This window comes from Rhinopithecus roxellana, chromosome 20 (genome assembly GCF_007565055.1).
Source record: "Rhinopithecus roxellana isolate Shanxi Qingling chromosome 20, ASM756505v1, whole genome shotgun sequence".
Lineage (NCBI taxonomy): Eukaryota > Metazoa > Chordata > Mammalia > Primates > Cercopithecidae > Rhinopithecus > Rhinopithecus roxellana.
In genome coordinates, this window is record NC_044568.1 from 52,170,515 (window position 1) to 52,197,021 (window position 26,507).

General features: G+C 49.6%; 2 protein-coding genes and 1 pseudogene across 3 annotated transcripts in view; 2 read left to right on the top strand and 1 right to left on the bottom strand.

Moving 5' to 3' along the window:
* On the bottom strand, positions 1-7,375 carry LOC104656020. Its single transcript, XM_010355608.2, has 5 exons — positions 6,994-7,375; positions 5,448-5,521; positions 1,624-1,791; positions 945-1,076; positions 1-250 (listed from the first exon to the last, which is right to left on the bottom strand). Exons 1-5 carry the CDS (start codon positions 7,338-7,340, stop codon positions 114-116), a joined length of 858 nt encoding a protein of 285 aa, XP_010353910.2. The 5' UTR covers positions 7,341-7,375; the 3' UTR covers positions 1-113.
* The window catches only part of EMC8 (ER membrane protein complex subunit 8), a 21,829-nt gene continuing 2,464 nt past the window's right edge, over positions 7,143-26,507 (top strand). Inside the window, exons 1-3 of one of the 2 annotated variants that reach the window (XM_010355607.2) lie at positions 7,143-7,679; positions 18,252-18,328; positions 26,311-26,380. In XM_010355607.2, coding sequence (XP_010353909.1) covers positions 7,449-7,679; positions 18,252-18,328; positions 26,311-26,380 — 378 coding nt within the window. In that variant the 5' untranslated portion in view covers positions 7,143-7,448. The remainder of the gene's footprint in view (positions 7,680-18,251; positions 18,329-26,310; positions 26,381-26,507) is intronic. The other variant, XM_010355606.2, reaches the window with a different exon arrangement.
* Positions 25,700-25,833, top strand: LOC115895379 (annotated as a pseudogene).

A 26,507-nucleotide genomic window follows, 5' to 3' on the forward strand; every position in this document is an offset into this window, starting at 1 on the left:
TTTCACGTAAACTGGTCATTTATTAGCAGTAGTACTGTTTGGCATAACAGGTTTCTAGTAAATAGGCATGGAGTTGCATGGAGGTGACAGAGGCAGGCGTAGGCCAGCTTCACTCACTTCTTCCACTCGTTCTTTTCGTAGTCCCACTTGGAGGCTAAGCCCTGGATGGGGTTCACCTTCATGTCCAGCATCCTCTTGGTCTGCATGGCCACCCACTCTTTGTCAAAGGTTTGCGGGAGGGGGCCGTACACTATGGTGGGAGACAGGTTATGGGCAAGGTGTCTCAACAGGTTGTTTCTACGCCAATCCCTTACACAGGTTAAATCCTCCCAACGTACCAGCCACTAGATCAGCAGAGCCACCTGCCACCCAACACCCGCTCAAACACATGGTTTCTGACAACTGACAACCATTGACATGTTAAAATCATTCCTTTGTTTGTAAAAAGATAGCAACAAAATAAGCTAAAAGCCTAAGGTCCTCTCTAAAGGCTATGGATAACAAGATCTAATAAACAGAGCCCAAGGTGGACCTGGAAGATCAAATAGATCAATAGATTCGGGTCTGTTACGAACCCACATCCACATTCACACCATCAAAAATGCCTGTTCTGCCTGGACAGAACCCTTAGCAAAAGATGCTAAGTGACTGGTGAGCACATAACCGCTACTGAAAACATGGTGTGCTGTCCAAAGTAGTCAAGGTATTTCACCACCCAACACGCACGGTCAACTATGAATAATCAGATGCTGGCTTATAAACTAACCTCCCACCACTTCAGTTCTCCAGGTCACCAAGGCCTGGAGAACAATCCTGAGATGAACTATGGAATGGAGTCCCTATCTCATGGCCTCAAGGTGTGGAGGTCCCCCACAGCCCACCACTGGGCACTGCAGGCTGGAGCCCCAGTCCAGGCGCCCATGCCTTCCTCCCTCTCTACTCACCATAGAGCTTCTGCCACATGATAACGAGCGCGGTGAAGCCGATGAAGAACATGGCAGTGCCCACAACCGTCTTCCACTCATTCGAGCCCCTGTTCATTTCAGCAAACGTCTCCTTGAACTTAATGCGATACACTGGGGGCAGAGAGGACAGCCATTTACAGGCACAAAGGTCAGCAGCTCCCTCCTCTGCAATGTTCAACCACCTCTCCTCAAAACCACACTTGTGAGGGAGGAAACAGAGCTGAAGGATACACCAACCCGGGCCACATCATGGTCATGCACGTACGTGCACACACGTGCCCACGCAGGCATGTGATGGGAAAAAGAAGGAAGAAAATGCATGGAGTTTGCTTTAGGTGGAAATTAAAACTGCAAAATTATTTCTTACTTGAATTACAGTGTTTCTTTCAGTAAGTTACAGTAAACAATGTCTTACCCAGCAGATATGCTGAGAGGCTACCTCCACTCAGCACAGAGAAGGGGGCCTAGCCAAAGATCCCATCAGCTGGCAGAGCACAAAAACTAGGGCCCTGGGACAGTGACCCCAAAACCCAGCAGAGCAGCCCTCCTGTGCAAGACTGCTCTCTAGACAGTAGGCCCAGAAGTGAGCAGAGGCTCTCACACACACACACACGTCCCAGAGCTGCTGGGCGCGCCTGTGAGTTCCCTCAATACCCACACTCGACTTTCTCATCCATGGAGAGGCTGCTCCAGGATGCCTTCTCCTTCTCCTTCAAGGCCTTCTGGCTGGCGGACAGGTGCTTGACATGGGCCACATCCGGCAAGGGATAGTCACGCCGATCCACGTAAGCTGGGAGCGAAAAGTCTTCCCTCTTCACAACACTTTCTGAAAAACACATTGAATAAATCTTTGAAAATCCATGTAGGTTGAGAGTCACACACAAGGTGATACTTCTGAAAACTGAAACACACACACGTGTGCACACCTTGAAACCCTGGGTCATCTCAGGGGGTCACATTCACTGTTTAAACAGCTGCAGGAATGTGGTGGAGGCGGAACAGAAGCGCTTTTCATCACGGCCAACAAAAACCCACCGGGGCAACTGCTAATGAATCCTGGGGCCAAGGTGCCGAGGCAGCACTTCCTACATTAACAGTTACCTACAGGGCCAGGCGCGGTGGCTCACGCCTGTAATCCCAGCACTCTGGGAGGCTGAGGCTGGCAGATCATGAGGTCAGGAGATCGACCATCCTGGCTAATATGGTGAAACCCCGTCTCTACTAAAAATACAAAAAATTAGCCGGGCGTGGTGGCACACACCTGTAGTCCCAGCTACTCGGAAGGCTGAGGCAGAAGAATCACTTGAACCCAGGAGGCAGAGGTTGCAGTAAGCTGAGATCGCACTGCTGCACTCCAGCCTGGCGACAGAGCGAGACTTCATCTCAAAATAAAAAATAAAAAATAAAAATAAAAAACAGCTACCTGCAGACGTGGTCCAAGGCCCTCAGGGCTCCCTGAACAGGAGACTGGACAAAATGAAAGCCTATCTGCAAGGGACTCAAACTAATGAGGAAGAACAAAAACAATACAACACTGAAAGCGTTTCAAGTTCAGAAACAGACACGTGAAAAGATAACCACGGCAGCACTGTCCCAGGGAGCCTGTGTCCAACCAGGACTGAGAAATCGTGCTAGCTCTTAGAAATGAGGATCATGGAGCCATTCATTCAAAACATATTTACCAAGCACCCTATACAGGCAAGGCAGGGTTCTAGAGATCTAGGATCATCAGTGAACAAACTGGTCACTCCTGCCTAGTGGCACTTACACTTCTAAAAGTGGAGAACAAACAATAAACATAACAAATGTGCAAATCACATGTTTGGAAAAAGTACTCTGGAGAAAGAGTAGAGCAGGGGGTCATCAGGAATGTGTGGATGGCAGGAAACAAGGGGCAACGTCCACAGGATGAGGCCGACCTAGGAGCCCGAATGCAGAGGGAGCGTGCACTCAGGAGTCACAGAGCACGGGCAACGTCGTGCGCTTCTCCTTTCTGGAAATCATGTGCACATACTCACATACACGTAACTAAACACACAAAACTGACAAGGCAAGCCACAAACTGTTACACGTAGGAGGCAGGAAGATCTGAGTAAGGATTTCTGCTCTATCTGCTTCTGTTATTTTAGTGCCTTCAAAGCAACAGGTATCATGAGGGAAAAAGTTGAGAAATCAGACAGATAAGGAATAGCTTGGTTGTACTGAGTCGTCCCACTGTTAGAAGCTGTTTCTCCAATTCTGTCCTACATCTGCAAGAATTCTTTGTGTTACACACTGGTCTGGAGGTACGATGCCCACAACAATGCTTCAACTCCATTAGCTCAGTCCCAGGGACTAAAAGCTCCCAAATCATGTGAACAGTAAATCAACATTCAGCTTTAAGCAAAGTCATATATAGAGTTCTCTACACGTTTATCTTAACCATGCAAAAGACTAGTTTACTTACAAACTTATACTTGACACCTCATCCCAAAACTGAGGTGGGATTTGAGGGACATGAGATGGAAATGGCCTGAATTACTTTCTAATTTTAAAACCCTAATTCTATGAAAATGATGAGTAAACTATAAAGAACAGTTGTATACTGAATATTTTTATCAAGTTCAGCACCCCCCCAGAGGTTTCTAAAGTTTAAAACACTCAGCTGACACGAGAGTTATTAAAAACAAATGTAAATATGGATGAGGAGAATGTTCTAGAATCGACTGTGGTGCTAATGACAAAACTCATTATATGAATATACGAAAAACCACTGGAGCATACACTTTAAATGGGTGACTGTTATATGAATTACATCTTGTAAAGCTGTTGTAAATACCATGACAGGGAGACGGGGGCGGGGGGGAGGCGGGGAGAAGCCATTATAAGGATGTAAACCTTCAAAACCTTGGCACATGCAAACCTTAAAATTGCATCTTCCAGAATAAGAATGACCAATTCATGGTTTCAGGGGTTCTTCAGAGCTTCAGGCCTGGTCCCCCAGCAATTAAGGGAAAAGCAATGGTTAATATACCAAACATTTCTTCTAAAGAAAGAGAAAAACAGACTCCAGATTCTAATGAATGTTTGTCACTGCTTCAACATGGACGGATTTCTGCTGAGCCTCTCCTGGGGAGATGTAGTATATCTGGGTGCCCCTCACTCAGGTGCATCACCACGCAAATATCCTAACTGACTTCAGTGACGGCTAATGATATTCCAGACTGCTTTAATATCTTATGTTGAGAACAGTTTCATGTATTATTCATGTGTGACTTACATAAGTTAAAAGTTAACAGACAAGACTTGTCTAAGAGCCTGCAGTTCGTCTTCATCTGCCTCCTGTGTGCTGGAGATACGGCAATGAGTAAGACAGGCAGGGTTCCCGGCCTCAAAAGGCTTACACTCTAACAGGCTGAGACAGCGATACTCAAATAGACGTGCATTCATGAGGCATCCAGTGTTACAAGGAAAAGCACAGCAAGGTGAAGTGACAGGGAGCTTCCTGACAAAGGGTGGTCAGGAGAGGCCGTTCTAAAAGCACATTTGTATTGAGGGTGAATGATTAGACAGAAGTGACCATCCACAACTCAGGGCTCTATGGGAGGAATGGAGTAAGGCCAGGGGGCTGGGGCAGTGAGCAAGCGGGGAGGGGTGGTTCTGATGGTGGTTTTTGGTTTTTGAGTACAATAGTCAGTAATGAGATCAGAAAGGCAGGCAAGACCAACTCTAACCAGGCAGGGTGCAGACTCTACAGAGTCTACATGGAGAGTTTCTTCCAGAAGCCTTCCCTGAACCCCACATCGGGCTAAATGCTTCTACCCAGGAGCCATCTCTTAATAAAACACTGTCTTCATCCATCTGTCCCTCTTCAGATTGCAAACAGCCTCCTGGAAAGAGTGTGTATTTCATCTTCTTTTTCTTCTCGGTGCCTAACAGTGTCTGGTATAAAGTAGATAGATGCCAGATACATGCAAAACTAAATGTGCTGTATGCCAGACACAGAACTAAGCTCTGTCCATATACTTCAGGTGAGCAAAGAGATTCCTAAGTTTCAGTAGCTAGTCCTTGACAGAAATGAGATGAAAACCCAGCTCAGGCTATGAAGCCCAGGCTCTTCCGTTTCCATTGCCTCTATAATGTAAACAGACGTGATGCAAATGGTTGGGAGCTGTGGGGGCAAGGTGGGGAGGGAGGTCATTAAGGTTAGTTTTGGTGCAGAAGATCTTTTGAAAGGGGTAGATCTTGAAGCTTAAAAAAGTGGAAAAGAAGGGAAGGGTAAGGGGGGAAATATCGGTATCACCAAAGATCCAGAAGAGATTCAATTTGATTCCTAAACACTTCTTAATCTAGAACCCAGCCCTGTGAGAGTATTTGTATCTCCCCTAAAGACCCTCAAGAGCCAAACTAAGGTCTTTAAAACTCCAGCACAAGGCCTTATACACAGCAGGAGCAAAATGAAATTAGCTCAGCCTATTCAAAAGTAAGAAAAGTCACACTTACCATGTGCTCGTACACACACAGAGGTGGAAATTGCTCGCTTGCCAACGAGGCTAAATACCCTGGTAGCCAACATGCTGAAAGATAAAAATGTACACCTTCTCTATGAATAAGGACAAACAGCGAGGAATGAGTCTTCTTTTTGCCCCAGAGCATTTTGGAATTAAATTCTTCTGGTTGCTTCTCCCCAACGCAAATGATCCATTCTTTACTACTGTCTTTGAATTCATCAAATAACCTAGGATGAGGTTTTTCTTAGTAGTTGGCATGCTTTTCAGGAGCTTCATTATAAATCAACTGCCATAATATATATGAGCTTCAGGTAATTAACAGAACATTGGTCTTAAAAAAAAAAACAAGGAAAGGCCAGGCACAGTGGCTCACGCTGGTAATCCCAGCACTTTGGGAGGCCGAGGCGGACGGATCACCTGAGGTCAGGAGTTCGAGACCAGCCTGGCCAACACGGTGAAATCCCGTCTCTACTAAAAATGCAAAAATTAGCCAGGCATGGTAGTGGGCGCCTGTAATGCCAGCTACTTGGGAGGCTGAGGTAGGAGAATCGCTTGAACCCGGGAGGTAGAGATTGCAGTGAGCCGAGACCGCGCCACTGCATCCCAGCCTGGGCAACGAGAGCAAGACTTCGTCTCAAACAAACAAAAAAAAAGGCAAGAAGAAAAAATGTTAACAAGGCGACTGTAAAAACGCTAGAGATCATTAAAGCACTGTGCTGCCGTTACAGGCTCCATTCTTCAGGGGGCGGTGGGGGGAGGTAACAGCTCACAGGGATGGTGGCACCCATCACATTCAACTGAGTATTTGTTTAAAACCTAATACCGCATATACATAGACTAGAAGGGGAAACTGGAGAAGGCTGCCAACACTGCCCCAGTCAATTTCCAATCCCTGAGGAGAGCGGAAAACCTGGTAGACCCCCGCCTCACCCCCGGTCCTCCTCGATTCAGGTCCATCTACCCTACACCGCCCCCTTTAAATCGACCCTTCGGAGGAATGGTGAGGGTGATGTGGGAAAATACCCTCCTCGGGGCAGAATAAACAAGCATGACGTCAGGGCTGAACGCCCGCGTCTAACTTCTCTCCTTGGGCCTAGCCCTTGCGTGAGCAAACAACTGGAAACAACTGGTGCCCCCCAGGCTAGGAAGCCGAGCGCCGCCCGGGAGCCCCGCAAAACGCGGGAGGGGTTGCAGGGACCTTTGGAGGAGCAAGGGCGGAGGCTGCAGGGACAGAGCGCGGGCCCGCCTCCCCACAGCCTGCGCCCTCGGTCAGCGGGCGCTCCCAAGGTCAGTGCCCGAGGCCGGCCCGCAGCCGCCGTGCGACCCGCGAAGACGGACCGGGCGCTTCGGGACGGCCCCCGAGCCTGGAGCCACGGAGGCTGGAGTGCCCGCGGGCCGGCCTCAATGTCACCTGGCTCCGAGGCCCATTCAGTGCTTCCTGCGGAAGCCGGGCGGCCAGGTTGCGGGCGTGCAGACTCGACGGCTCCCGGCCCCCCGACCCGGCCCGGCGGCCCCGCACCAGCCACCTGCTGCCTCACCTGCCGCCACTGCCGCCGCGACCGCCCTCTACGCCCGGTGTCCCGCGACGGGAAGAGAGCAAGGCCGCGCCGCGGAGCACCACGGGATCGAGGAAGACTCCGCCTGCACCCGGCCGCGCGGAGGTCACCGTGGAGCGGAAAAGGGTAGCGCTGAGAACGTCGTAAAATGCCGGGCCGGGCTGCTTTCCGGCAGGCGTTGGAGAGGCCGCTTTCCGGCGGCGCCGGGCGAGAAGCGCGAGTGGGGTCTGGGGCTGCGGCTTCCCAGAGGCGCGAGTCGCTTTTCGAGGAGCCGAGGCCCGAACGGGGCCGAGCCTGAGGGGCCCCCCACCAGCCCGCGGCCGCGCCATCAATCGCCGCCGACTCGTCCCGCTTCTCGGCTGAGGCGCCGCGCGGCCGGGCAGCGGGTCCAGGCCTCAGCCGCGCGCCCAGGGGCCTCGGGGCCCTCCCGGGTCAGCATGCCCGGGGTGAAGCTGACCACCCAGGCCTACTGCAAGATGGTGCTGCACGGCGCCAAGTACCCGCACTGCGCCGTCAACGGGCTCCTGGTGGCCGAGAAGCAGAAGCCGCGTAAGGAGCACCTCCCCCTGGGCGGCCCGGGCGCCCACCACACCCTCTTCGTGGACTGCATCCCCCTCTTCCACGGCACCCTGGCCCTCGCCCCCATGCTGGAGGTGGCCCTCACCCTGGTAAGCGCGGAAAGGGCCCCTTCCCCGCCCTTGCAGGCAGGCTGGCCTCCCCTCAGTCGGCAGAGAGGCAGCTGGCTCAGCGGCCGCCCTCCAGCAGGCTCCTAGGACGCGCTCCCTAGGGTCACCGTGGCCAGGAATGGGGTGATCCACGATGGCGCTTGGGTCTTGGCGCTGAATAAATGGCGTCTCGTAGTAGCAGCGACTTTAACCGTCGTGGATGCTTTTAGAGGCGCTTTAAGGCGACGAGTTATACGTTAGTTTCCTGAAATCAGTAGCCTTTGTAGAAACAAGTCATCGTTAATTTGGTTTCGACAAGGATTCGACAAGCGTTTCCATTGAGGATTTCGAGTTGCAGGAAGTTTTCGCGTTGTTGGGACATGAATCGCTAGCATTTGGTTCTTCGCACCTTCACAGAGCCGATTCCTTATCTGGCAGAGTGTAAATGCTGTGAGTCTTTGGCTGTCGGTACTCGGGCACCCTGGAGCTCGGACGCTTCTAGAAAGGTAGAGTTGCCAGATGAGAGCTGTGTCTTCCAGTGATGCATCTCAGGCCTCGCTCCCCTTGAATGTGCCTGAGCTTTGTGTAAGGAGAATTTGTTCCCGTTGGTGGTTAACAACTTATCTAGAATGCTTCCAAAGCTAGAGAATTTCTGTGGGGCCGGGCGCGGTGGCTCACGCCTGTAATCCCAACACTTTGGGAGGCCGAGGCAGGCGGATCACCTGAGGTCGGGAGTTTGAGACCAATCTGACCAACATGGTGAAACCCCGTCTCTACTAAAAATACAAAAATTAGCCGGGCGTGGTGGCGGGCACCTGTAATCTCAGCTACTCGGGAGGCTGAGGCAAGAGAATCGCTTGAACCCGGAAGGCAGAGGTTGCAGTGAGCCGAGATCGCCCCACTGCACTCCAGCCTGGGCAGCAGAGCAAGACTCCATCTCAAAGAAAAAAAAAAAAAAAAAGAATTTCTGTGAAATTAAACAGCAGGAGCAGACGATCTATCCAACACGCTTTTATGTTTTTGTTTGCAATGACAGCTTTATTGAAGTACAGTGGGAAAAAGATGTAGCATGCAGGTAGACTAGTTGGTAATTGAATTTTAGACAGTAGCTTTTCAGTTATGGTGATGAATGAAGGGAAAAAGACCATCTATAAATTCTATCGAGTTGTTAAAACCTGAAGGAAAAGTAAACTGTAGCCTGAGACCTACATACCTGAACTGAGATGCTGTTTGTTTTTCATTTAAAAATACACTGTGATGCCAAAAAATAGTAGCTAATTCATGTAAGAAGTAGCTAAGCTTGAGAAGGTATAAGTAGAATTTCTTTATCTGTGTCCCCGCCACCAAGTAAAACGAAGCCATTTCATAATCTACCATTTCATAACTTACCTAATTATGACATCCAAGTCAGTTGTGGGCAAGCAAGAAGTATCTTTGGGCGAACAGTCCTGGCGTAAGGTTACTGGGCACATCCTTGAGTACCTGTTGAAGTTAAACTTCATATCATTTCCAGGTAGGATTCAGATGATTATAATACTTAGGTGATATTTGTAAAACCAAGTATTTTAGCTCTTGAAGAAATGTGCTGTCAGTACTGAAACACCACGGGTGTGTGTGTGTGTATGTTTTAACCCAGGTCTTTCCAACCATCTTTTTGTTTTTTTGAGATGGAGTTTCGCTCTTGTCACCCAGCCTGGAGTGCAGTGGCATGATCTTGGCTCACTGCAACCTCCACCTCCCGGGTTCAGGTGATTCTCCTGCCTCAGCCTCCCAGGTAGCTGGGAATACAGGCGCCCACCACCACACCCAGCTAATTTTTGTATTTTTAGTAGAGATGGTGTTTCACCATGTTGACCAGGCTGGTCTTGAACTCCTTACCTCAGGTAATACGCCCGCCTCCGCATCCCAAAGTGCTGGGATTCCAGGCATGAGCCACTGCGCCCAGCCTTTCTAACCATCTTAATTGTTCTGTTATCAAGAGAATTATTGGATCTGTGAAATGCATTGACTTGCAGGGAGCTAGATTGACCAGTATCATTTATGCAGAATTATTCACTTTTCTAATAAATGTTTTTGAGTGTCTGCTTTGCGCCAGGCCTGTGCTGAGGAGGGATATGGCTGTAGATGAAACACAGTACCTGCTTAGCACTTGAAGGTGCAGCAAGCCAACAGGCACAGTACCTGAACCTCACAGGCAGAACTTAGTAAAAAAGCGGCAAGGGATTCGAGAGAAGTCAGCCAGCCTAGGCTTGGGCAGTCAGGGCAGTCAGGTTGCCCAGAGAAAGGGTCATGCAAGTAGTGGGCCAGCCCTTGACCCTCAGGAGATGGGGGATGGAGGGAGAGCATTCAAGGTACCAGCATGTGCAAAGAGCAGGAGAAAATAGTGGGTGGAAGAGGAGAGCGGGTAGGGGAGTTTGGAGAGAGCAATAGGATGGAGTGTAAAGAGGCAGTGGGCAGAGAGAGTTGAGTGGTGGACAGGTTGCTTTGTAGTGACTTTGTAGATCATGCAGAGGCATTTGGGCACCATCCTGAGGACAGATGGAAGCCACTGGAGGAGAGTTGCATGATCAGATCTGTGCCTTCAAGTGATGGCCCCAGCCTTTAGCAGAGAGGATGCTGGAGACAGGAGTACACCCTACACCCAAGACTAGAGGCAGGGAAGTGGCAGAACTGAGTGCAGCGTGGGTACGGAGAAGGGGACAGAAGAAAGGGCAAGCGGGAGAATCCACAGGTCTTGGTGACTAATCGTGCATGGACCTAGGGGAAAAAGAAGTGAGGGTGACACCTAGGTTTCTAGCTTGTGCGCTGGGACGATGGTGATGGTGCGGTGGTGCCATTTGTTGAGGGAAGAGGCAGAGAAACAGGTCTGGGAGGGGGTGATTACTTCTGATTGGGTTATGTTAAGTTCGAGATGTTCAAATGAAGAAGTCCTAGGTTGAAAGGTGAAGAATGGGTCTGGGTTCAGAGACCAGAGATGTAGATTGAGAACCAGCAGTGTGCCAATGACTTCTGAAGCCATGAGAGCAGGTCATAGCGCTTGGGGACTGCGTAGGGAGAAGCTCTCCAACTGCATGTTTCCTCTGCTCTCACCGTCAGCAGTCAACACAGAAGAAGACTTCTGTGACCAGATGTGTAGGAGTTTCCCCACACACCAAGCAGCGGGCACCAGCTAGGTGTCCCCGCATTCTGTTCTGACACTACCTACCTGGAGATAGTGTCAGAGCCCACAGGTTGAGGGCTCAGCAGCAAGTCCAGGCTCTGGAACTTCTGACCCCCCAGCTTCAAGGTGGGATTTCCTTGGCCTCCTGTTTGGATTTGATTAATTTGCTGGAACAACTCACAGTGCTCAGGGAAACCCTTATGTTTTTCGGTTTATTATACAGGACGCTGCAAAGGATACAGATGAAGAGACACATAGGGCAAGGTATGGGGAAAGGGCAAGGAAGCTCCCCGCCCTCTTGGGTTTTTATGGGAGCTTCATGACATCAGCATTCCTTCCCCCCGGGTCTAGGGGGGACCCTCTCCTGGAGGGTCTTAAGACCCACCGTCAGCAAGGTGGAGAGGGGAGCAATGGAGTGGAAGGAGGGCAGGAGAAGGTGGGGTCCTAGCACCCCTGAGGCTCACACACCTGGCATTCTAACAAGACTAACCAGGGTGGTGAGGAGCCAGGAACGGGAAGGAAAACCAGTATCTGTCATCACACCCCCGGAACGTGGCGTGGGGAACACTCTGGCTTTTATGGGTTGAGTGGAGGAGGAGTCACAGAGCAAATAAGGACCAGCCCAGGGGTGGGAGAAGAAGATGTGGCTGCTAGCCATGTAAAATCCTGCCAGAAACTTCTAGGAGCTTCTTGAAGACAAACTTGAACCTCACTTGGAATGTCAGATATCGCTTATTCTTCTCATTCTTAAGTAACCTTGATAGAGTTGAACACTTCTGTTCTGACTATGGGATATGAATGCAGTACTTGATAGAGTTAAACCCAGGAACTGTAAACAACTGCATTCAAGTCACCTGTACATGAATTTTCCCCGGGGAGCAGGGCTGCCTCCCACACCACTTACCGGGGAGGGAAGATGCCCAGAGGGGACCTTGACTCCTGCTGCCTGAGCGTGAGAGGGCACCGCAGGGGCCCACTCTGACCTTGCTCCCTCACCTTGTTCTTAGTTAAACTCTGCACTGTGGACATCCAGCCTCCAGCACCTCCGCTCACCACATGAGCCCATCCAGCAAGTTAGGGCCACACTAGACTCCCTGCAGTAACTACTCTTCAGCAGTGAAAACAAGCAGTAAGTTTTGCTAAGCAGTAGTTATTTGTACTGACTCTTCCGAGATGGAGTCTCGCTCTGTCGCCCAGGCTGGAGTGCAGCGGAGTGATCTCGGCTCACTGCAACCCCCGCCTCCCAGATTAAAGCAATGCTCCTGCCTCAGCCTGCGGAGTCGCTGGGACTACCAGCGCACACTGCCACGCCCGGCTAATTCCTTTTTATTTTAGTAGAGACGGGGTTTCACCGTGTCGCCCAGGCTGGTCTCAGTCTCCTGAGCTCAAGCAATCTGCTCGCCTCACCCTCCCAAAGTGCTAGGATTACAGACGTGAGCCACCGTGCCCGGCCCTAACGAGAATTTTCTCATATTCACGAAAACTCATTCCCTCGGCAGTTGACAAATATGAAAAAGACAGCAATCCAGTGCCCATGAAATAACTTTCAGAGGAAAGTTACAGAGGAAAATTTGCAGCTGGAGTCCATCCACGAATTTTGTACTTCAGTTAAGCTATTTATATTATTCCCCTTTTGACTTAGTGACTTTGTAACCTGAAGGCAATGAAAATTCTCAGTGTTTAGAGCCGTAGTTTATGAGGTTATCAGCCATAGAAGATGCGGTTTTAACAAAGCATCTAAATCCATGCAGCTGTGTAAATGAGGCCTTATTCTCATGGCTCTGTTCTGTGCAGAGAGCTTCCTATTGGAATTGTTTTTGATAAGGGAGAAAGACCATAGACTGTCCATCAAAGGGCGACATTAGATTCCTTTGAAAGGCTTTTCGTTATTTTCCATTAAAAAAAAAAATCCTTGCATTTGTGCATGCTTTTTATTTTTTTAAGTACTTACGCCTATTAACTTATTTATCCTTATAACCCTTTGACGTAGGTAGTGAAGGAATTATTTCTAATAGCAGAAACCCATAAAATGTTAGTAGGAAAATTAGCTTGAACCTGTTTCTCTAATCCCTTTTTGCCCTTTTCCCCTCGTTGATTTCTAGTGTGGTGGAGCAGCTTTCTGTTACATTCTGCTCAGATGACTTGCTTGCTCACTGGCCTTGTCACCATGATTTCAGGCTAGAATTCTTGCTGTGGCCTCCATGTGGGCCTGCCCTCTGCTCCTCTACACAGCAGCTGCCCTGGAGCTCTCCCATGCCCCTACTCCCTCCTGCCCTTTGTTCATCTCCAGAACATTCACCTGCCACCTTGGGAATGGGGAGAAGGCTGCTGTGGTTCCCCCTTTGAGTTCTTCCCCCTGAACTTCACCCTCCATCTCAGTCCCTTTGACTTCCCAAGCTCTTCTTTCATGGTTCCCGCTCCTTCTCATTCCACAGAAAAATCAGCAGCTGACTTGAGAAAGAGCTTTCCTTCTCAGTGAAAATAACAATTCCTCTGCTCTGAACTCCAGGGCCTACTTTTTGCTACAGATAGGAAGGCTCAGCCGGTTACCCTCAGCTTGTTGGTAAATGGCAAGTTGCGGTCCCTTCCTCACCTTCTTTACGGTTATTGTACAGTCCCTTGTACACAAGGGGCGTGGGGGGCCAGTGCAGATGTTTGCAAGGCTGCTACGAGAAGCTACTGCCTCTGTGCAGAGTCTAGTTGGGAATGAATGGGGTGGCCCCAGCCCTTTTCATGGTTCTCTTCCATGTCTGGAACAGAGGCAGCCAAAAAGGGCATTGAGCCAAAAAGGGGTGGTAAGTAGACTCCTGCTGAGGTGAAAATGTCCTGTCTCCCCAAAAGTAAAAAATTGCATGAGTAAGTGCAGGATGTGGAAGGTGTCTGTATTCAGAGTCAGTTTGACTACATTGACAACAGTCTCCGCAGAGTTTTCTCCTGAACTTTTCTCATCTTGATTTTTCACAAGATGCGCATCAGGGTATGGGGTATCATACAGCGAAGCAGGGACATGGAAATGGATTCGTTGGGAACAGAGGTTGGGTGGCTTCTCAGCCCTGCCTTGTCTTGCCTCGCTTTGGAGGAAGCTAGTTGCCTGGACTGTAGCTGCCACTTAGATCCACCGCAGCTTTTCATGCAGGAGCCATTTGGGCTGAGGGCAGGGTCCTGCAGCCACTGGAGACCTGGCTGCCACACCCACACCACCAGCACGCCCCATCCTCTTCCCCTAGCCCACTCAACTCCAGGGCGCTCTCACCTGATGCCTAGTTCCAGATTCTGGCCTGTCAGAGGAAACTGCCCTTATTAGAAGTCGTCCGCCCTGCCACTGTGAGTGCTGAGGCGTGGCCGAGCCTCCGTTCCTCCCTTTGAGTTCTCTGTTCCTCAGTTGGTGAACAGGCTGTGTGTGCCCCTCATAGCCATCCATGCAGCTAGCTTGGTTGTTCTTGTGTGTGTCATTCAGAAGTTCTGAATTCTTTGGTTTTTTTTTTTTTTTTTTTTTTTTTTTTTTGAGATGGAGTGTTGCTCTGTCGGCCAGGCTGGAGTGCAGTGGCGGGATCTCAGCTCACTGCAAGTTCCGCCTCCCGGGTTCACGCCATTCTCCTGCCTCAGCCTCCCGAGTAGCTGAGACTACAGGCGCCCGCCACCTCACCCGGCTAGCTTTTTGTATTTTTTAGTAGAAACGGGATTTCACCATGTTAGCCGGGTGGTCTCGATCTCCTGACCTCGTGATCCGCCCGTCTCGGCCTCCCAAAATGCTGGGATTACAGGCTTGAGCCACCGTGCCTGGCCAAAAGTTCTAAATTCTAAAGCCAGGCCAGAGCTTTTGTGACCTGATTCACTTTAAGGGCAACCTCTTCAAAGCAGTCTACTGGAAGTTCCAGGTCATGACATTTTTCTGCTGGAATTTGGTTGGTCCCTTGGAGTTTTCTTACAGGAATTCGTCCCTCAGCAGGCAAAATGTGAGTTGAGATATACATGGTGTTTGTCATAGGAATCATCTTTTGTACCAGGTGCTTTCTGTGCTCTGAGAGCGGGTACAAGGTGATACCATATGTGTTTACTGGGCTACAAGTCCTGACCAGGTGGCTTCAGCCCTGGAAAGAAATGGAGGAGCCAACTGAGACTGCTGCTGGGGGTCTTCGGGAAGTTGCCTATAGCTGAATAAAAAATATATCCTATGCTTTTCCTAGAAAATGTTGTATGGTGTGGTCAGCTGAGTAATAACCCCCAAATATGTCCACGTCCTAATCCCTAGGCCTTAACGTAGCAAAAGGGATTTTGTAGATGTGATTAAGTTAAGGACTTGAGGTTGGAGAGATTATCCTGGATTACCTGAGTGTACCTCATGTAATCACAAAGGTCCTTTGTCAGAGGGAGGCAGGAAGGTCAGAGAGAAAGGAAGAGATGGATGATGGAAGCAGAGGTCAGAGTGAGGTGGCCATGAGCCAAGGAATGCAGGCAGCCTCTAGGTGCTAGAAAAGGCAAGGAAAAGGATTCTCCCCTAGAGCATCCTGAAGAAGCACAGCTCTGCTGACCCATTATAGACTTCTGACCAGTAAGATAAAAAATTCTGGCGGGCATCATCCTCAGCTCAGGTGACTTGCTTGCTCATTGGCCTCGTCACCATGATTTCAGGCTAGAATGTTGTCGTAAGTGGGAGTTGAACAATGAGAACACACAGACACAGGGAGGGGAACAACACACATCAGTGCCTGTCAAAGCAGGAGAGTGAGGGGAGGGAGAGCATCAGAACAAATAGCTAATGCTAATGCATGCGGGGCTTAAAACCTAGGTGACAGATTGGTAGGTTCAGCAAACCACCGTGGCACATGGATTCCTATGTAACAAACCTGTATATTCTGCACATGTATCCCACAACTTAAATAAAAATTAAAAAATAAGACATACACTTTAATCAAGTACAGTTTGTTTCAGAAATGGAAGAAATTAGGGAATTCGAAGTTAGAAAATCTGAAAATATATACATTAAAAATTCTAAGAAAAACAATCATACAATAATCTCTATGGATGGTGAAAAAGCCTTCAATAAAATGTATTAGTTTCCTAAAAAAAAAAAAAAGGGCATGGTGGCTTGCGCCTGTAATCTCAGCACTTTGGGAGGCCAAGGCAGGAGGATTGCTTGAACCCCGGAGTCCAAGATCAACCTGGGCAACATGATGAAACCTTGTCTCTACAAAAAATTTAAAAATTAGCGGCTGGACGCGGTAGCACAAGCCTGTAATCCCAGCACTTTGGGAGGCCGAGACGGGCGGATCACGAGGTCAGGAGATCGAGACCATCCTGGCTAACCCGGTGAAACCCCGTCTCTACTAAAAAAAAAATACAAAAAACTAGCCGGGCGAGGTGGCGGGCGCCTGTAGTCCCAGGTACTCGGGAGGCTGAGGCAGGAGAATGGCGTAAACCCGGGAGGCGGAGCTTGCAATGAACTGAGATCCGGCCAGTGCACTCCAGCCTGGGCAACAGAGCAAGACTCCATCTCAAAAAAAAAAATTAGCTGGATGGGGTGGTGCACACCTGTAGTCCCAGCTAATCAGGAGGCTGAGGTGGGAGGATCACTTGAGCCCAGGAATTCAAGGCTGCAGTGAACTGTGATCTTACCACTGTACTCCAGCCTGGACAGACGGGGTGAGACTGTCTCAAAAAAAAGAAAAAAAGTATTGTTTTAAGCCACTAAATGTGTGTAACTTGTCACAAGGGCAATCGGAAACTAGGACAGTGGCCAACCTGACTATGAAAATAAGGGCAGGCTATACTGGAGAGCCGGGATAGGGACACCCGGGTGGGGGGCAGAGACGTGGGTCACCTCAGGGGAGAACACACTCAGGAGGCCAGCCCGCGATGGCACATGAAGGCTGGGAGCATGGCGCTCAAGGATCAGCTCATCAAGGAACTTGACCCAATTTAGAGCAAGGCCCTGTGATCGTGCATAGAGATGTTCCAAGCAGCAATCGAAAGCTTCCGGAATCTATTCCATGAAGAGGTGATAGACACAAAATATGAGTTGTTTCGGAGTTGTTTTCAGCAAAGTCACAATGATAGCACCATTATAGATATTTTAGGGACATAATCCTGATCTTTTGGGTGGATGACCAGAATGTCTAGTTGGTTCACCGAGCCCTGATTTTGACCCAATATGGTAATTCGTGAACTCTTAGGAGGCCAGAAATATCCTAATCCTGTGCGAGCCAGGGACCCTGGGACTGTAACTGTCATGTCTGCTTTTGGTCATGAAGGAGACTCAGAGGCCCAAACCAGAATTCAGGAAAAAGAGCAATAGGATTGTGTTGAAAAAACACACACATGCATTTTTAACCAGTTTATTCCCTACAAAAAAAATCAAGTACCAATTTTGTTTCCTCTTGTGCAGACTGAGAATAGACTTTATTACAGTGTATTCAAATTCCATTATGCCAAAACAGGATGACCTTTTGTTGTTTTGAATAATGGCCTTAGACCTGCAGGAAGCTGCATTTGATGAGAAACATGGTACCATAAAAGAAACCCAAAAACTCTGAGGGCCTGCCACCATGCTCCCATTTCAAAGCACACCATAGAGAACTAAGGACATGTGCATGTGCCCCTTCCTAACTTGGGACCTCTTTACCCTCCACCCCAGCTGCCGGGTATTTCACAATGTGATGCTTAGAATGCTGAGATCGAGTATGAAAAGACATTTTTTTTGGAGACAGAGTTTCGCTCTTGTTGCCCAGGCTGGAGTGCAGAGGCATGATCTTGGCTCACTGCAACCTCCCACTCTGGGGTTCGAGTGATTCTCCTGCCTCAGCCTCGCAAGTAGCTGGGATTACAAGCGCCCACCACCATGCCCAGCTAATTTTTTAATTTTTAGTAGAGATGGGGTTTCTCCATATTGTCTCGAACTCTTGACCTCAGGTGATCCGCCCACCTCAGCCTCCCAAGGTGTTGGTGTTACAGGCGTGAGCCACTGCACCTGGCCTAAACGACTTGTTTTGAAAGAGACTGAGATTCCCCTTCTGGCTCTGTTCCTACCTGGTTGCGCAAACTTAGAACCTCTCTAAGCTTTGTTTTCTTAACTATGAAGGATAATGATTTAAATCATTTTAAGGATTTCTAAAGCCCCGGTTCTTTATAAGAGAAGGTGGATAAAAATTATTCTCCTTCCGACTCTCTGCAGCGCTGTACCAAACCTGAGGGTCCTCTCGCTGGGACTGAGGCAAGCGGTCATTCCTTATGGTCAAAGTCCTGCCCTTCCTGACCATGTTTTCCTGAGTCCTAGCCTTTCTTGTGGGGAGCAGGGTATGAGGATTAAGATCCTGTCATGTCTTATCCCAGCATGTGGGAGTGAGATCTGTGGTTTTTGCGACTTGATATTTAAGGGAGAATCATTCATCTTTTCCCAATTTTTGTTCCTCTTTCAGATTGATTCATGGTGCAAAGATCATAGCTACGTGATTGCTGGTTATTATCAAGCTAATGAGCGAGTGAAGGATGCCAGGTATGTGGGTGCGGAACCATCCGTAGGCGAGGACGTGAGCACGTGACGGGCAGAGCCTGTCTCTTGTGTGCTTTTCAACCAGATAGGAAACCTGTGAGACCCACGCCCCTTCCCTCTGTGCTTATTTATAGTATTTGAGGCGAACTGTGGTGTGGATAATTCCAAACAACAGAAATTCCAAACATTTCTATTAACTTTGGGATTCTGTTCTGTGTCTTCTTTATTTTGCCTGAAGGGAATTCATACAATGAAAGCGACAGTCAGGGTTCCGGTTTCTGTCCCTGCTCAGCTCTGCCTTCCTTCCTCTTCCCAGACTAGGGGTGGTATTGGGCAGAGCACTGGGAAGGAATGCTGCTCTATTTGCCAACAAATAGACCAGCCTGTAGGTTTGGGGTCAGTACTCTGATGAAAATGTGGTATTTGCTGCCCCATTTGTACTGGTTCCTTCTTCCTTTTATCCGGATCCTTCCCCCACTGGGGCTCTCACTAATAACAAAGCTGAGAATTTTTCTGTATGTCTGCGTTATCTTGGTCCCAACAGAAAAACAGATGACATGCTCGGGTTGGGATCATCTGAGAAGGGCTTAATAAGCAGGCTGTTCACAAGTCATGGGCCGTAGATAAGAGAACGCACAGGGGGTTGTGCAGTAACCAAGACTGGCGACAACAGTCCAGAGGGTGGGGAGGAAGATGCTGGGTAAAGAAGTCCACCTTGAGAAGAGCAGTGCCCTTGGGCAGGTGGTCACAGCCAGCCTGACATGGCCTCCCATCTGGGGAGGGGTGGCCTAGAGCAGTCAGTACCTGATGTCCCTCTTTCATTTTCCTTTGGCTAAACCCAGCCAGAAGCCAGACGGGCAGCTGGAAGGTCCACGCCGTATATAACAGGGCCATGCGTCTTGCTGCCCTGACGTGGCTTCCTCATGTTGTCAGATAGAGCCGACCCTCCAGTGTCCAAGGAGATGGGGGTGCAGTGAAAGGCCCTGCCATTGGGTCCGCTTGCTCAGCACAGATGAGAAGGTGAGCTCGAGCACTTTGGAAATAATACTGTAAGCTGGTGACCGCATTGCTATCACTGATGAGGCACCAGTGTTTCTGATGAGAAACATGGTATCATAAAAGAAACCCAAACTTAGAAACATAATTATCTTACCCTTTTGGAGGGCTGGGTCCACGCACTGGATCCTGAGGAAGGCAGATGTCCTAGGAGATGCGGCGCTCAAACTTAGTCCACTGAAGCGTCTGCTGGGGCGGTTGGGAGCGCGTAGAAGCCTCATGCACGCTGGCTCTTCGGCTGCTTCCTCTGAGCCCACGAGCAGCACTAGCCTGTCCGGCTTCAGCGCCTCTCTTCTGACTCTCACTGGGATGTCCTCTGTTTGATATTGCCTGCCTCCCTTTATTGATGACTCCGTGTCTCCCGTCCTTCACTGAGCGAGAGCCTACCCACAGGGCCACATCCATCTTAGTCTTTGTTACATGAAAGACTAGGCGTGGCTGAGGAAACGCAGCCCTCTAGCCCTTGCCCTCCTGTGGCTGAGTTGAACATGAAGGACAGTGCAAACGCAGGCTGCAGTGCAGGACAGCGGCCCCTGCAGGGGGCTTGGCGGCAGGGGCCCCGAGACTTAGACCTGGTAGAATGATCCCAGAAGCCACAGGGCATGGTGTCCTGTACACCAGGCCCTCGAGAGTGGGCAGGGCCTTGTCAAGTGCATATGTGGAGACCAGGAGGTCAGCATTCCTGGTTGGGGGATAGAATACACAGGTGAAGACGTGGCAGTGGCTGGGGCTGTGCCCACATGGAGGGAGATGCTAGGAAGTGAGGCTGCACAGCTAGGTTGGGCCACACCTAAGGGCTCCCCCGTGCTCAGAAGCATTTTGAACTTCACCTTGCAAGCAGTGGGGAGCGCCCTTGTCAGGAAAGTGTTCCTGGACCAAGCAGTGTCTCCTGCCGCTGTCCCTGCAGAAGGGAGAGGAGACTGGGCAAGTGGGAATGGCATCAGGTTGTCAAATGAGTGCAGGGGCCTCCCTTTCCTTCACCCCCTACGCGCAAATCCATGTCTGATGTGGTCACCCCACATGGACTCGTGCAGGCTGTCCTGTCCTCCTCTCTGCACACACCTCATCTGGCTCACAGCCCTCATGTTCTTACCTCTGTGCTGACCTCATTACAGCCCAGCCTGGAATTATCCTACTCAGACACAGTTTTCCTGCTCTCCATACCTTCCTTCTAGAATGTCCTCCCTATCCTCACCTAGTCCATGTCCTTCTGCATCCTCCAGGAGGTTTTGCAGTCCTTCATTAATAGACTTTTAAATGCATCCCTAGCAGCCATTTGTCAGATGTGTAGAGAGGATAAACCTTAGGTAGGGGTCTGCCACCCTGGAATAGGGAATCCACCCCCCGGTGTGCCCAGTTGTTTGAGGAGTAAACCTCAGGTAGTTAATGCTGTCCTATCCTTGGGCCCTGTTAGGGTCATTTTATTTCATCCTCACAGCAATGCACAAGTGAAGAAACTCCAGCCAGAGAAGGTGGCTTCTCAGAGGCCACACGGCTTGGGAGCTTAGGAGCTAGGATCTTGCCAACTTCTGACTTACGTATGGTTTTGCTTCTGCCTGGAAAACCTTCGCCTCTCTTCAGCCAGACCTAGCTGGAAATTTGCTCTTATTCTAGAAATATTGCCTGATTCACAGTGTTTTGCAGCATGAATTGGAGCCAAGTAGACCTGGATTCAAATTCTAGGTGACTTACTGATTAACTTCCTTGGGCCTCCGTGGCCCTATCTGTAAAATGGAGCTGAGTTCATGCCTCAGAGAGTAGTCGTGAGGACAGAATGAAATAGCGCAGCGTGTTTGGCCTTGTGCTTGGTTTACGGTAGTGGCTGGTGCTATTACTAGTGCTGCAATGACTTTTTCTATTATTTTTCTAATGTAGTGTTTATAACTTTTATGAATTTCGTAAACCTTAGGTCATTCTGTCAAGTTTTACTATATGATTCGTTGTTGACCAGTGTTTTGCTTCACAGTTAGCATTTGATATGGGCAGGTTTCGGTGCCCGGCAGAGAGCCCTGGCCTGAGGCAGACACTCAGGAAGAAGCTTTTAGATACACAGTGTAAGATGGTACCTACACGCTGGCCCGACATGGTGCTGTTGGGAGGGTGAGCAGAGTGGTCTGTCTTCAGGGCGCCTGCAGTTTCACTTGGCAGCTATTTCTTTCTAGGAACAAGGAGTTCCTGACAGCAGGAACCACAGCGGGGCAGTCTTCATTCAGGATGAAGTGGATCAGTATTGGAGATGCAATGCCTAAGACAGAGAAATGCAAAGTTGGCAGCTCTTTCAAATACTTTGACAGTTCATTAACTACACATTTTTTGGGGGTGTGGGTGGGGAGCAGACAGAGCCTCACTCTGTCACCCAGGCTGCAGCGGAGTGGCATGATCTTACCTCACTGCAACCTCCGCCTCCCAGGTTCAAACTATTCTCCTGTCTCAGCCTCCCGAGTAGCTGGAATTACAGGCACCCGCCACCATGCCTGGCTAGTTTTTGTATTTTTGATAGAGACGGGGTTTCACCATGTTGGCTAGGCTGGTCTCGAACTCCTGACCTCAAGTGAGCCACCCGCCTCGGCCTCCCAAAGTGCTGGGATTACAGCCACCACGCCTGGCCAACTACAATTTTTATTTTACTTTATTTTATTTTATTTTATTTTTTTTGAGGTGGAGTCTCGCTCTGTCACCCAGGCTGGAGTGCAGTGGTGCGATCTCAGTTCACTGCAAGATCCATCCTCTGGTTCACACCATTCTCCTGCCTCAGCCTCTGAAGTAGCCGGGACTACAGGCACCCACCACCACGCTTGGCTAATTTTTTTGTATTTTTTAGTGGAGACGGGGTTTCTCTGTGTTATCCAGGATGATCTCCATCTCCTGACCTCGTGATCTGCCCGCCTCGGCCTCCCAAAGTGCTAGGATTACAGGCGTGAGCCACCGCGCCCAGCCACAAATTTTTAAACTTCTTTTAAAATAATAAATTTTAGGCCAGTCATGGTGGATCACACCTGTAATCCCAGCACTTTCAGAGGCCAAGGCGGGAGGATCACTTGAGCCAGGAGTTCAAGACCAGTCTGGGCAACATAGCAAGACCTCATCTCTACAAAAAAATACAAAAATTAGCTGGACATGGTGGCCTACGCCTGTGGTCCCAGCTACAAGGGAGGGTAGGGTGGGAAGATCACTTGAGCCTGGGCAGTTGAGGCTGCAGTGAGCCATGATCTCGCCACTGTACTCCAGCCTGGGCAATGAAACAAGACCCCATGTAAAAATCGGTGAACAGAAAGTTACATGCTTAGAATTCTTGAGCATCTAAAATGGTAGTTTTTCTTTTTAATGAGGTTTCTTTATCCTCTTGCCAATAAAAATCACTGACCAGCATGATCAGTGTTAAGTACGAGGGTAAGGGCTTTGCAAGCTCTTCATGGCAAGCGGCCCTGCCTTTTGCTTTCCAAGTTCCTCAGCAAATGCAGGAGCAGGCAGAGGTGGGTGCACAGGCAGGCTTCCTGAGGGCTCTGTACTCGCTTCTCACCATTTGCCATCAGTGCTGTAGGGACCTGGCGCCCACTGAGTCCTGGTCAGTGCAGTGAAGCACTGCCTTCCCTCTGCGCTAAGAGCAACTATCACACTGCTTTTGTCAATATGATTGACTTCTGCCTGGAAAATCTCACCTTCCCTCTTAAGTCATATTTTTCTTAACACAGTCACATTTTTAAGTCATATTTTTCTTAACACTGCAGCCTTATAATCAGTACATCACTTTGTCAATTTTGAAAATGAAAATAGAATAATCATATAAAATAATTTGTTTTTTTAAACATTAATTTTTTAGCCTAATCACAAGGAAAGGATTGTAATTGTATATTGTGTGCTTTGTTAAATAACTCACAATAATCCATGTATTTTTATGGCTATTAAAAGAAAGATGGGGCCGGGCGCGGTGGCTCACGCCTGTAATCTCAGCACTTTGGGAGGCCGAGGTGGGTGGATCACGAGGTCAGGAGATCACGACCATCCTGGCTAACACGGTGAAACCCCGTCTCTACTAAAAATACAAAAAATTAGCTGGGCGTGGTGGTGAGCGCCTGTAGTCCCAACTCCTTGGGAGGCTGAGACAGGAGAATGGCATGAACCCGGAAGGCAGAGCTTGCAGTGAGCCGAGATCACGCCACTGCACTCCAGCCTGGGCAACAGAGCTAGACTCTGCCTCAAAAAAAAAAAGAAAGAAAGATGGATGGGTTGGTACCTGCCACAAAAAGCTGAAACTCTTGATTGTGCAGGGCAGATAGGATGCACAGAAGGAAAGCAGCACGTGCCATGGACTCTGTGTTATAGCCTCTTAGAAATAAATCCTCAGAATTCCAACAGGGCAGGGGGCCTCATCCAGGGCAGTTTAGCAGGGCTTTGTGGCGAGGGTGGCATGTCTTCTGGGCACTGAAAAAGGGGAAGCAATTCAGTAAGGAGGGCTTGGTGTGGAGGGCCAGACCGGGGACAGTGTGAGTGAACAAGACAAGCATGTGAGGGAGATGACATGTAGGCAGATTTCCTGACATGGAAGACACAGCATTGCCCCTGTGGCTGAGCATGGTAGCTCAGTTCACCATGACGAAGGCCTGCCTCTGCCAGCCTGAGAATGACAGCCTTCATCTTGCAGGCAGTGGTGAGCAGTAGTCTGTGGGGCCGTGAGCACCAGGGGATGCAATGGGAGTTCTGTTTTAGGAAAATTTAGTTCAGGAGAATTTTCAGGTTACATCGGATAACAAGAGCCTAAGCTGAGCTTCGTAGCTTGTGCCTGTGGTCCCAGCTGCTTGTGAGGCTGAGCAGGGAGGATTGATTGACACCAGGAGTTGATGGCCATGATCGCACCTGTGAATAGCCTCCATGTTCCAGCCTGGGCAACGAAGCGAGACTCTGTCTCTCTCTCTCTCTCTCTCTCTCTTTGTTTTTTTTTTTTTGCACAGGTTGGAGTGCAGTGGCATGACCTTGGCTCGCTGCAACCCCCGCCTCCTAGGTTCAAGCGATTCTCCTGCCTCAGCCTACCAAGTAGCTGAGACTACAAACGTGCACCACCACACCCAGCTAATTTTTGTATTTTTAGTAGAGACAGGGTTTCACCATGTTGGCCAGGCTGGTCTCAAACTCCTGACCTCAGGTGATCCACCTGCCTCAGCCTCCCAAAGTGCTGGGATTACAGGCATGAGCCACTGCACCCATCCGACGCTATCTCTTTAAAAAAGAGAGCAAGCGAGCCTAGAAATTATGAGACCAGTTAGGAAGCAGTTTTAGAAGCCCCTGCCTAAGGTGAGAGCCTGAAGGAAATAAATGGCAGGGAGAATACAGGAAGGGACCTGTGGCCTGCAGGGTGGGGAAGAGCAAAGGGAAAGGTGGCCTCAGGTTGGAGAGGCTGGAAATGGGCTGGCCTGCCTGAGTGTGGTGGGTTCCCACAGAGAGGCTTTTGAGGGGATAGCAGTCTTGTGGCCATCAGGCAGTGGTCAGGAGACTTCCAGGTGTTGCTCTGCAAGGGAATGGGGTAGATGGCAGATTGCACAGAGCTGTGGTGAGGACATGGCGCAAGACTAGCGGCTTGTTAAAGAAGTTGAAGAAACAGGCGTGGAAGGGAGGAGGGAGGCTGGACAGCAGCTAGAGAGAACCGGTTCAATGCTTTTGCTTTTCCCTGAAAATAAAGACTTAACACAGATTTGAAGGCAGAACTGGGGCTCGGACACAGGAAGAATATAAATAAGTCCCCCGAGGAGAAGGCCCCTTCCCGACATAGGCTAGAAGAGTAACTTTGTGTATGGAGACATGGAGCAGGAATGGTGTAGGAGCTGCTCTGTAATTAGTTCTATTAACTTAAGGTAGAAAGGGAGCATTTATCAGGGTTGGATGGCGGCAGGGCCAGAGCCAGCAGTGGAGGCTCATGAGCATGGAGAAGATGTGGAAAGGCTGAGGAATTCCTCAAAGGGTGATGGACCGCCAGCTGCCCTGAGGTTGCTCTTACTTGTTGCAGTGGACAGGTTGCTTTGCTAGCGTGCAGATGGAGAATTTGAGAAGGCCAGCCTGGGAGACTTGGAGTTTGACCCAGGGGCTGGCAGGTGCCCCGCAGTAGAGTTTATCTGCCTGCTTCAGGCAACTCTCCACTAGGTTCTTGGGAGCCTTCCGTTAGGAGATGCCTCTCAGGATCCCATCACCGGGGCTTTCTGGTTGGAGTGAGGCAAGGACCTGCTTTGCATGATGCACCCTGTTACCCAACAGCGTTCCCCGTCCTTGCTGGCCACACCCATCACAGTGGGGCTGTCATCACCAAGAGCCACTTTAAATGGGCAGAACATATTTACCTGGCAGGGGAAGCACCAAGATCGCAAAGGTGGTTTTCCCAGGGCAAGGTTCGTCCATTGCACTCCAAATGTGCTGACCCCTGCGATTTCTTCATCTGTGGGGAACTGCCCTCAGACTCTCCCCAGCAATATAAATAAATAAGTAGGCTGGACACAGTGGCCCATGCCTGTAAGGACTTTGGGAGGCCAAGGCAGTAAGATTGCTTGAGGCCAGGAGTTCAAGACCAGCCTGGGCAACATAGCAAGATGTCGTCTCTACCAAAAAAAAAAAAAAAAAAAAACCACTAAAAAGTAACTGGGTGTGGTGACCTGTGCCTATAGTCCCAGCTACTCAGGAGGCAGAGGTGGAATTGCTTGAGTCCAGGAATTTGAGGTTACATTGAGCTATGATTACATCACTGCACTCCAGCTTGAGCAACAGAACAAGACCCTGTCTCTACCAAAAAATTAAATAAGTAAACCGGTGAAGCTAGCACGTGCAGCCTATTGACTCCGCCAGTCTTTCTGTCGTTGCTTGTTAAGTCTTGGTGTTGACTGTGCCTTTTGTAAACAGTGTTGGATGGCATTGATTGGAATGTGGTAGCCTGACTATTTCTTTGACAGTCCAAACCAGGTTGCAGAGAAGGTGGCCTCCAGAATCGCCGAGGGCTTCAGCGACACTGCACTCATTATGGTAAGTTGCTTCTAGATAGCATGCGGGAGGCCCTTGCACCTCCCCTCACCAACATGGAGCTTGCTCTGCGGCGGTTTCCTTTCCGCTAACCCCTTCACTCATTTATCTGCTTGAGACCATTGCCGCC

Bases quoted from the DNA above. Each gene is read 5' to 3' on its own strand.
- LOC104656020 (XM_010355608.2), bottom strand. From the start codon at position 7,340: ATGGCGCGGCCGCGGGCTGGTGGGGGGCCCCTCAGGCTCGGCCCCGTT. The intron at 5,522-6,993 runs GTGAGGCAGCAG...TTTATCTTTCAG, and splicing joins CGCGGCGGCAGTGGCGGCAG to CATGTTGGCTACCAGGGTAT. The intron at 1,792-5,447 runs GTAAGTGTGACT...TGTGTTTTTCAG, and splicing joins TGTGTGTGTACGAGCACATG to AAAGTGTTGTGAAGAGGGAA.